Below are 11,010 nucleotides of genomic sequence, written 5' to 3'. Positions count from 1 at the left end.
CGAGTCAGACAGCAAAAGAGGGAATGCCATATATAAAAACTAAAAACAAAATTATCTAAATAAAACCCAAGTACTGGATTACTGTTTAATTATTTTATTGATTGTTAAGTTAGAAAAAATTACGGAAACAAAACAAAAAAAACCCCATGGAGGCCATTTTGCGAAGCCCACAGTTCAGAAATAATACAAAGATAATAGATCAAGAAAGCTGCTTCCTCTAGTGTTGAGAGACCATATGGATTCCTGATCAATGGGACAGTTCAGGCTTTCACATCGCAATGCATTTCCATAATCGTAGTCCTGCTTCTCTAAAAGAGACCTGAATGTTTTACGATGGAAAAACCTTCACTGTCAAAAAGGTTCCAGGGAGCCAAATGGACACTCTTGTGTCATGTGGATTAAACAGTGGCCGGGTTAGCTGGGAGTGTGTGCTCCATTGCAGGCTCCTGGTTTGGGCACACCCCAGTTTGAGCAGCTGTGAGGTCTCCTTGGATGCCAACAGTTAAAGACCAGTCAAACCAGATACACTCTGGGCATGGGGCTTGTTTGCAGGTCTAAATTCTAACCACTAGACCACACTGCCTCCCTCCCTCCCAGTCACAGCTCTAACCACTAGAACACAGTGCCTCCCTGGTCAGTGGAGCCGCCTACTTCCAGAAGACAATGTTCCAGAACTGTAGCCAGCAGGGGTAGATGAAGAGGGCGATGAGGGGGTAAAGGAGAGAGCCATACAGGTGGTGGTCAAGGATGCCCTGGGACACTGCGGTGAGAAAGTGCTGCCAGCACTCCAGCAGGGTGACAGGGTACTCTATGAGCTCGTGGTACAGGTATATGGACAGCAGCAGAGTCGTGGCTGGGCTGACCAGGATCAGAGCCACGCCGTGCAGGACCTTACTGCCAGGGGAGAGAGAGAACACAACACAGTGCAGGCTTATTACAGACCTGTGAAGAGCAACATGCAAGTGTGACTACAGTATATTATACACATTGTACTGTAAATGCTACAATTTAGTGTTTATAAGCTATGGATAATAACATTGAGTAGAAGTTCTGAAACAGAAGCCTGGGTGCAGCAGAGCTAGTGTGAATTTCTAACCAAGGCTTGCATCCTCAATGCGCTGCAGTGTTTAGGGGATTACCTGGACCTGTGTGGCTGGATGAAGGCTGTGACAGGAATCATGGTGACGGCTAGGATGAAGCCCAGAGAAAAGTTAATGAGCGTGGTGCAGCCAAGGAGCACAGCCAGGTAGAGAAGCGAGAACAACTTGAGAGAGCGCCAGCCTCTCTCTGTACCTGCACCAGACAGGACCCTGTGAGGGGTGGGAAGAAAGAGAGAGGGAGGATAAAGGCAGGGAGAGGGACAGGGGAGAAAGGAGGAGGGGAGAGAAAGAGGAGTGAGGGTATAGAAAGAGATTAAATCTTGTACATTTTCATAGGCCACACCGTTCAAATATAACTAAGACAGCAAGACATAAATGACATCATTCTTTAAGATGCTGTATTAAATTAATGCAGGGAATCCTCACTCAAACTGGTGTGCATTACAGAGCACTGTGATATTATCACACAATTCAAAAGGTTTTACACGTGAGAGGTAAGGAACTGGCCACTTACCTGTGTGTGTTGTGGGGCAGTGCGAGTCCAGCCACGTAGATAGCGATGGCAGTCAGCACTACAGCCTCAGTCTCGGACACAGGGAAGTGCTGGATAGCCATCTCCTGACTCAGCACTGGCAGGTAGTACAGTGCCAGACCAGTCAAGTGGCAGATTATCACTGGGGTGGCTAGAGTCAGCAGGCTGGGGCTGGAGTCCTGCCAAGGGAGAGAGGAGAGGGCAGGTGAATGAAAGGTAAAACAAAACCAAAAAAAAAAAAAGAAAAAGAAATCAGACAAAATGCAGAGTTAGAAACTCACACTAGCCCTGTTGCACCTGTAGTACTGAGTGGTACCTGGTACAGGGATGGAAATTAGACTCCCATTCCATAGCAGTTGGATCCATTACTGCTTTTATTATGAGTTTAATAAGAAACATCTGCGTTTGTTATCTACACACTGGCTAATCCTGGAATGGATGAAACTGCGATACAAGGAGAATCTTATTTCCAGCCCAATGATACTGTAATACCTGATGTCATCTTTTAAAATGATTGCTAAAACATGTGTTTATTTCAAAACTGCACACTTGAGACCAATAAATGGTGTGAAAAGTGTATGAGATTATCTTGGCAGCTCCAATCCCTCACCTGCTCCCCCTCACTGGCCCCGTCCTCCAGGGGTCTGGCAGAGTCGCTCAGCTGAACCCATAGGTCCAGCGCCTGCAGCACAGTCAAGGAACACAGCACAGCATAAATCATGAAGCTCCTCCTAGAGGCTGCTATTAATACTGACATAAGCAGAAGACCCCTACTTAGTTAAATGCTAGTCGGCGTATGGTTTGTGGTTCGTGTCTCACCTTTGCCTTTCCATTTAATTCAGTTTTAGAACATCCCAGGGCATCTTACATAGTAGCTTACCAACTAACAGCACTGTGTGTGTACACACACATTATTATATATATATATATATATATATATATATATATATATATATATATATATATATATATATATATATATATATATATATATATAATATAGCTTTGCTAAAGGTCAACTCTATTATCATTAAATAAATATTTTCAGTGTCTTTCACAGATACTGTGACCTGCCTACCCCCACTCTGCACACCATGCTGTTGACGGAAATGTTCAATGAACTTGGCTAAGCTGTGTATCTTACTGTAAAATGTCTCATTGCCCGTTTGTCATTGTTTTTCACTGTGGGGTCCCCGAGTGTCTGCCCTTGGTAAAAGCACAGCCATGTGGTGTGCAGAGCGAGTCTTAGTCAGGTCTTCTCTGGAGATTCCTGAGCAGCGCTGTACTGACTCTGGCACTCCTGCAGGTTAGGGAGGCAAAACCCTAACCTCATCACACTACAGTGGACACTACGGGCCAGGCGCCCGACAAGCTCTAGTGGACACCAGCAGGGCTGGCCTTTGCCCTCCGGAGGCCTGTAACTCGTTGACATTGGCTCTTGAGCTCCTGGGTGTCAAAGAGGACCTGCAGATCTCCTGAACTGGGCAATTGCAGCAGTGAGGAGACACGAGTAGACAGTTTATAAAATTGGCGAGGACGATAAAGGGTAACATAATTAAGAACTCAATTTTAAAAACCCTCTTTTTAATTGGTTATGGTCCCTGTCATTGTTTTAGTGTCTCGCTGTGAAAGGATACGCGCAGCACCAGTATGAGTGCCAGGAAGCCGAAGGCAGGCATGTAGTATCCGATGGAGACGAAGCGCGTGAGCGAGGGCATCAGGTAGAAGAAGTAGGACTGGTGGAAACGCTCCAGGAGGTTATTGAGCTTCCGAAACATCCCCTCGATCAGCCTGCAGCCAGGAGAGAGGGGACACCGTCAGCACACTGCAAGGATACCCAGAGCAGAGCAATTCCCTTTCACTTACTCAACGGAATCAATACAAGGTTGTTGCTTTTTTTGTTTTTAAGAGCATTCATTTCACAACAGGCTGCCTTTCTCTCATTTACCCTAATTTATATAATTCAAAATCATCACACAGTGATTTAAAAGCAGCCAGGAATCAAATTTTTAGTTCACCTGGGGTGCTGATATTTTGTAATAAATACATTAAAAGATTTTATTCCATTTCAATTAATATCTAACAACTTAAAAAATGTGAAGGGAATTACTCAGACAACCTGAGTATCTGCACTGCCCTACTCAATACAATATCAATGTTTCACTAATAAAATCAACGCATGACTTGACACTCACACTAGCCCTGCTATACCCAGACCTGAGATTCAAAACTACAGTCAATTCATTATTTAAATGATCAGGAGCCAGAAGTTTAATATTAAATACTTTATACAGCCTTATACACCTTATACAGTTGCTTGAATTCCTTCTATTAGCAAGCCTACAGACTCCCAGGTGTAACTTAGTCATGCTGTGATGAAAAGTGCGATCAGTTAATTCAGAGCAAATTTAGGGGCAAGGGGCCTGACTGTTCAAACTCCTGTCACCTACCTGGTCAATAATATACCTGAGTTCTGAAACCAGAAGCAGGGCTAGTGTGAGTTTTCAAGCCTAAATCAGCGTTTCTGATATTGTCTTGAGATCATAAAATCATCTTCAATTAATTCACCAGCATTTTATCAGTTCTGTATTAAATGCTGAATTGGATGAGGATATTTTAATAAAGGGATGAACTCTCTACTGCCTTGAAAAAGGAATACATTACAATGCAGTGCCTTCAAATGAGTTTGGGAGCTACTGTATGTTCTTACTGATCTATTTTATATAGTACATGTAAACATTCATGACAAACAAGATGTGCCATGAAAATCCATAGCATACAGAATTTATTGTCATAGATGGGGACGTAATAGTGTATGTCAAGGTTATTCATGAAATCCCCCCCAAACAGTGCAAGAGATGACGGGCCGTATTTTCAAAGCATTCACTCCAGTCTTTAACTACCTCCAATCAACCTGAGAGCCTTTTTCATTCTCTTATCCTCTTTGTATGATAGACCCCCCTGACACAAAGAGTGTGTGACAATTAAATACACTCTCACTTGATTGAAGGTAGACACTGAACACTTAGAAACATACGTTAGAGACTTGCATTTGCAACCCAAGGTCACTAGAGAGCTTCTTCAGTGTCCTTGCACAGGGACTGGTAAGTATTACAGGGCTGCCTTCCTGGCAGTTTACTGACTTGCCGACAGTCGTCATGTCAAACTTGTACTGTCTGAAGCTGTTGATCCCTCTCATTGTGACAGCCTCGATGTGGTAGCGCAGAAACAAGCCGTGGTCACCCTGAGGACGACCAGAGCCCTGCTTCAGAACCATCAGCAGCATGGTGCTCAGAGAGTGGGTGTAGCCAGGTAGAGTGTTCCAGTCATTGCGCTGGAGCTGAAGAGAGAGAGTAAGAAACATGGTGGGAAGGTGGATAGAGAGGGTTATCTAGCCCTGGGGAGGGGGGTGAGGGGAGAGGGTTACCTTGCCTTGGATGGTGCAGAGCACACCTGTCTTCTGGCAGAATGCGTAAAACAAGTTGACCAGGTCCAGGTTTGGGAGCTGCCCATTTAACCCTTCGATCGCCACGTCCATGCTGGTGATGACATCACTGCTCAACTCCAGAGACAGGGCGGCCTGGATAGCACCAGCACGACCCTGCATAGGTGATGATCTCAAACCTGAGAGAGGTGAGACGGGAACTTTCGTTAGAATACAAGCAGGACTACTGCACCACACACACACAAAAACACTGCACAGGGGACAAGCTCAGACCTGTGAGATAGAGGGGACTTCTGTTAGAATACAAGCAGGACTGTTGCAGCACACCAACACACACACACACACATTGTGTCCATAACAATTTGTGCGAGGCACGTCAACAAATTTAGCATATATATATATACCAAATTTAGCATATATATTTTACTTGGTGTATGTTATACACATTTCTTTTTTTTTCTGTGAGTGTGTTTGTCCATCCATGAAAGTGAGTTTGTGACACCGTGTCCTCGGCTCTGCCCACCTGTCATGTTGACATCGTGATAGGCCTCTAGCCACGCCTCTGTTCCGATGAGGTCGTGCTCGTTGACCAGGAAGATGATGTCTTTAGCCCAGTAGATCTGACCTGCAAACACAGAGATTGAAAACATCAAGACCACAGCACAGAAACTCCTATAGTCTTAGAAGAAATTCCCTTTAACACATTCTAATTCGGCAGGTTTGAATTAAAACAGAAAGGAACCTGTGTTCTTTGTGAAGCATGTAACTTGTGATCTACTCTTTATTAAATACCAATTAATAAAAACAATTCAAAGTCTTGTAACAGAGTGAATTATTATTAATGGAAATGAAGACACCGAGAAATACTTTTGTCATTGAACTTATAGATATCATCCTTAGGAAACCAAAGCTTCAATGAGGTCTGAAATAAAAAGACTTAAAACACACTCTAATTATGTTTAATTATCCTTTCTTTGATGGGTTACTGTTTTTTTTATTTTTTATTTTAGTGTTATATAGTACAAATTATACTTTCATTTTCCAGCCAATTCAAAATGAAGGAATATTCAAATATGAAAAATGTGGTTCTTCCCAGCACTGTCTAAGTTGTAGATGAAAACTGAATTAAATAAGTATTTCAGTGGTAAAGGTAGAGTGTATATGTCCCTAGCAGCAAGCCCAGGCCCCCTGCCCCAGCTCTTACTCCTGAAGTATGAGGCGAGGGCGAGCAGCAGTCCCACGGCCTGGTTGTTGTTGTTGCCCTCGCTGCAGGGGGCGCTCAGCACAATGGACTCAGTGCGGGGGCCCCTGGGAGCCCGCAGAATTCCGTACACATTCGTGCCTCGCACCATCTACACACCGTGGGGAGAGAGACACACATTAAGATCATGTGGTCTTTGTTGGAACGACATACAATTTTTTGTTAATTGCACAGAAATATATTAAACACATCCTTTCATCCTGTGTTGTTTATTGAATGGCTGACTGACTGTGTTAATAGTCAGTCTAACCTTGTGCATTTGTGCAAATCTGACTTTGGTTAACTAATGAGGAGGGCAAAGAGGAGCATGAAATCAGAATGGGGTTGAGGGACAGAAGCACATACATATCTCTCCTTGACTTCGTCAGGGAAGGGCAGGGTCTGGGAGAAGCTCTGAGTGTAGACTTCCAGCCCGCGAGACTTCATAGTCTTCACCAGCCAGTCCACCGGCATACCACTGAGAGAAGAGAGAGGGGGGAGAGAGGAAGCACAGGAAGAGAAAGGTGGTAGGGATGAGAGGAGGGGAAACAGGGGAAGAGAAAAGAGCACAATACCTTGTTAATGCCGTTATTTGTGCCTTTAAAGTTCAGCTGGTAGTGTACTGTGCACGAGACGAACTCATCGGAATGGTTGCGAGAGGCTTTGTTATTTCTACGCTCACCCAGTCTTCTTCTTCTGCCCGGCAAACTCCCTGGTGTAGGAGATGGCTCGCTCTCCAAACACAAACTTCTCCTCCACCATAGTGGAGCCCATGGCATTCTCAGACATGTAGGTGCGCAGCATGAAGGGCTCAAATGCCAGCCCCATGAACCAGGAGACACCAACCAGGTAACATAGAACACTGCAGAAAGGAGAGAGCAGAGTGGAGAAACTGTGAGAGAGGAGAGAAAACACTGTCTGAAGGGTAAGGAGGGGAAGACAGGCTGAGAGAGGGAGTGATAGAGGGGTACGGATGGAGAGTAGGGGTGTGCAGAAACTCGTACTCTCATTCTGGGCACTGACATTTTAATTGCTGTATTGGAGTACCAAGTTTCACCAGTAAGGCAGTAAAAATGTCAGTAACCCGGATGAAAGAAATATTCTTCAGCTTTTAAAACACTTGATGCAGAAGTTCACTGCCATTGATTGGTACCCAATTAAACATGAGGGAAGGATATGTTTTCTTATTTTGAAATCAACACATTAATATTGGATTTATTGAATACGTGCCGATAAGCAATTCTTAAAAGGTAATTTTGTGCATGGAGAGAGTGAAGGAGGGGTATGGAGAGTGATGGAGTGAAGGAAGGGTATGGAGGGGGTGTAAATCATTTAGAGTTTAAACGTTACTAAAGTGTCAGTCGTTTTCAATTTTGCGTAATCGTTTAAACTGTCAAAAATGTGCAGGTCAAATATTAAGAAGCGGGTGTCTGCAAATAATGGCTACTCTGGTTTTTTTTTTGTATTATTATTATTTTTATTACTAAAGTCAGACTTAAAATCCCATTTAGTAGTTTCACAGAAACAAAAAAAAACTAAATTAAACCAATTTTACTATTAACGCGTTTCTCAGTTGTGTTTTGAGATACACAAATGGATTAACAGGTATCAATTGCATTTAAGGAGAGCAGAAAAGCTGATGTAAAAGACCAATTTATATGCTGTAATTTATAGAAAGCCGTTTATTTTCAAAATGATTTTATTTTAGCATTTAAACTATATACTTATATGAGTGGTATGGAGAGGGTGAGGGAATGAAGGAAGGGTATGGAGAGGGTGAGAGGGAGTGAAGGGGTATGGAGAATGTGAAGGAGGGGTATGGAGAGGGTGAGAGAGTGAAAGAGGAGTATGGAGAGGGAGTGAAGGGGTATGGAGAGTGTGAAGGAGGGGTATGGAGAGGGTGAGAGAGTGAAAGAGGAGTATGGAGAGGGAGTGAAGGGGTATGGAGAGTGTGAAGGAGGGGTATGGAGAGGGAGTGAAGGAGTATGGACAGGGTAAAGGATGTTACTGACCAAAGAGGTGTGTTGAGCCGGGTCACCAGACTGATCAGAGCTCGTCTCCGGTTCGGGTCAGAGAGCAGCCCCATCGCTGAGACCGGACCTTAATGCAGAGGAAGCGCAGGACACGTGGAGACAAGGAGACACGCAGCAACACTGCAGACACAAAAAAGAAACACATCAAGGGGTTAGAATTCAAAGGAGCTGCTGGTACCTGGCACAAACATCTGGGCTTGACATTCACCAGCCCTTCTGCACCCAGTCCTGGGTATGATATATATCATAATACATGTGGTGGGCTACTTGTATGATGCATAATAAGATCAACTGATCACTTATGACAGACTATTTTGTTAAAAGATACATTATACAATAGGGAAAGTATGTATTCATTCCAACTATAAAACACACTTATTTATCACACAACACAGGCTTGGTTTAAATACAAGGGGACAGCCCCCTACACATACACAGTACAATATGTAAGGCACATGCAAGTGTATGAAATGGGATACCTAGTCATGTTGTTGAAACAAAATCCTTTTAGAACCCAACTCGATAAAGCTCAGAGATCAATCTGCCACGAGGAACCAGACGAGATCACTGGCCAAATGCTGGCCTCCTCTCGTTTGTAAAGTAAATGGCGTTTCTTATGTTACTACCTGCTGATTTCGCTGCTGCAGAGAACATCATAGAAGTACTAATTTTCCAATCTCTAAATTAATAGTAGCATGATATTCTAAATTGGTACAACATTATAAAGATTATCTAGGATCCAATATTTGACAAAATGATAATACAAATAATGCAATATTACCGAGTGACTCCGTGTTCCACTGGATACTTCCCGGATGATTGCGATTACAGTTTTGAACCCGAAACACACTCATATGTAAATACTAGATTTCAAAATGCAATACCGTGTACTTTAATTGAAGTATGTGCTCCTCTGGTTTAATAAGAAACGGAGATGTGAAATGAAGCTACGTGTATTAGTAAATATTAATGTTACTATTACTAGCAGTAGCATATCAGTGCATGGCAGGTAGTTATTAAAAGCACGTAAACATATGTACACTTCTAATAACGGTGCAATTTACAGAGCTGTATTATTATTATTATTATTATTTTTTAGAACGAATAACAATTATATACAACCACTTACCTCCCTCCCTCTGTGTGTGTGCAGTGTGGTTAATGTATTACTGATCTGCAGTGCCAGCCTGCGTTTCTTTTGTTTGTTCAATAGTTAAAATAAGTGAGAAACTAGCAGCAGCAGTCTGTCTTCTTGTGATTTAATAAACGACACATGCAAATCCAGTCAGCCCAGGACTAGTTTTAAATCTTAGCAGCTGAATTTGACAGATTACAGCACGGCCTAAACGTTTCTACAATGCCTGTTGCCGTGCTCCTTGTTTCCAGACGGGATACACGTCATGGGACACGTTTCCGGCACAGGAACATGGGTGTGTTTCTATGACGACGTCAGTCTCCACTTTATGTTAAGAGTGTGTTTGTCTTACTCGTTTCCAATATACAGTATAATGGCGTCTATATTATGCATGCCATACCTTATACTTGGGTTACAGTTACACGCTGTTTTCTGAGAAAAATAAACGTCTCCTTTGAGGTGGGTGTTGCGATGTTTATATTAATCTCTGCATTGAACAGCAGCAGGGTCAACTACGATAGTATGGACTTATATTCATGAAAGGTGTTCTATAATGTTATAGCAACCAAAAACCACATGAAATATATATATATATATATATATATATATATATATATATATATATATATATATAAATATATATATATATATATATATATATATATATATATATATATATATATATATATATACACACATACATACATAAATATAATATATACACATATATATATATACACACACACACACACAATGTATTGTCGCGGAGGCGTGGTCTGCAGCTGAATAAAGGAAGACAACACAGGATGCAGCTCAAAGCAGTTAAAACTGCTATTTTTATTCATTCCAGAATGGCAGATAAATTGACGTTCTTTTTAGCAACAGGCTAAGTAGCTCAATTAGGCACTGTAAGTGATACGACACGACACACACACAAAACAAGCCAGAGCTACGCGCATGTAGCTCATACATTGAGATCTCCCCGAGCCCCATTGGCTCACACACACAAGGGCACACGCACACATTGACCAATCGCTCAGACCCTCGGTACCGCTTACCAGCTGACTAGCGGAACCCAACACAAATCACAGTGCAGCCAACACAGACTATCTGGTAAAAGCAGACAACTAAATACAGGTGGCTGTATTTCGGGGTTTTCTGTTGAATGCAAATGCACACAAACTGCTGTAGGAACAATTCAATTATTTTTACAGAAAGCCAACAACTGCAGAGCCTCTTCTTCCTTTAGAGACAGGTGGTTTCCAACAAACAGTAATCTTTGAAGTGAAATCTACAGTCACTGTCTTCTCCTTGTACCTTAATCATTGGTCTTCAGTTTCTCGTCTGTGAAACCCAAAGCAATTAGCTTAACAACTGAAGTGAGCAGAGACGTTTCCAATAGTCTCCTTACAATGTGAGGGTCGCCACCAAATCTTCTGATAAGATTTATTCATTTAAAGTCTCGCTCAGATTCCTTATACAAATTACCAGGTAGGATAACTTTTCACCCTTTGTGTCCAGAACC

At 42.5% G+C, this 11,010-nt stretch overlaps 1 protein-coding gene across 3 annotated transcripts; it reads right to left on the bottom strand.

Annotated features, from left to right (window-relative positions):
• Window positions 1–78: 78 nt before the first annotated feature.
• gpaa1 (glycosylphosphatidylinositol anchor attachment 1) lies at window positions 79–9,749 on the bottom strand. 3 transcript variants are annotated; one of them, XM_041247354.1, is made up of 13 exons: window positions 9,480–9,749; window positions 8,330–8,470; window positions 7,000–7,179; window positions 6,684–6,795; window positions 6,282–6,429; window positions 5,601–5,702; window positions 5,060–5,256; window positions 4,776–4,972; window positions 3,270–3,423; window positions 2,243–2,314; window positions 1,615–1,811; window positions 1,140–1,310; window positions 79–894 (listed from the first exon to the last, which is right to left on the bottom strand). In XM_041247354.1, the coding sequence occupies exons 2-13, from the start codon at window positions 8,401–8,403 to the stop codon at window positions 648–650; spliced, it is 1,851 nt and encodes a 616-aa protein (XP_041103288.1). In that variant the 5' UTR covers window positions 8,404–8,470; window positions 9,480–9,749; the 3' UTR covers window positions 79–647. The 3 variants fall into 3 exon arrangements, with proteins under 3 accessions (XP_041103288.1, XP_041103289.1, XP_041103290.1); XM_041247355.1 differs by lacking the exon at window positions 9,480–9,749 and adding an exon at window positions 9,132–9,416; XM_041247356.1 differs by lacking the exon at window positions 9,480–9,749 and adding an exon at window positions 8,830–8,933.
• Window positions 9,750–11,010: the final 1,261 nt, after the last annotated feature.

Source organism: Polyodon spathula, chromosome 4, assembly GCF_017654505.1.
Source record: "Polyodon spathula isolate WHYD16114869_AA chromosome 4, ASM1765450v1, whole genome shotgun sequence".
Lineage (NCBI taxonomy): Eukaryota > Metazoa > Chordata > Actinopteri > Acipenseriformes > Polyodontidae > Polyodon > Polyodon spathula.
Note: the sequence above shows the minus strand (reverse complement) of the source record. Positions and strands in the feature narration are given on the sequence as shown.

Coding starts and splice junctions, on each gene's coding strand:
- gpaa1 (XM_041247354.1), bottom strand. CDS start 8,403: ATGGGGCTGCTCTCTGACCCGAACCGGAGACGAGCTCTGATCAGTCTG. Junction 2,315..3,269: donor CACTCATACTGGTGCTGCGC/GTATCCTTTCAC, acceptor ACTGTGCTGCAG/GCGCTGGACCTATGGGTTCA. Junction 1,311..1,614: donor CTGCCCCACAACACACACAG/GTAAGTGGCCAG, acceptor CACCCCTCACAG/GGTCCTGTCTGGTGCAGGTA.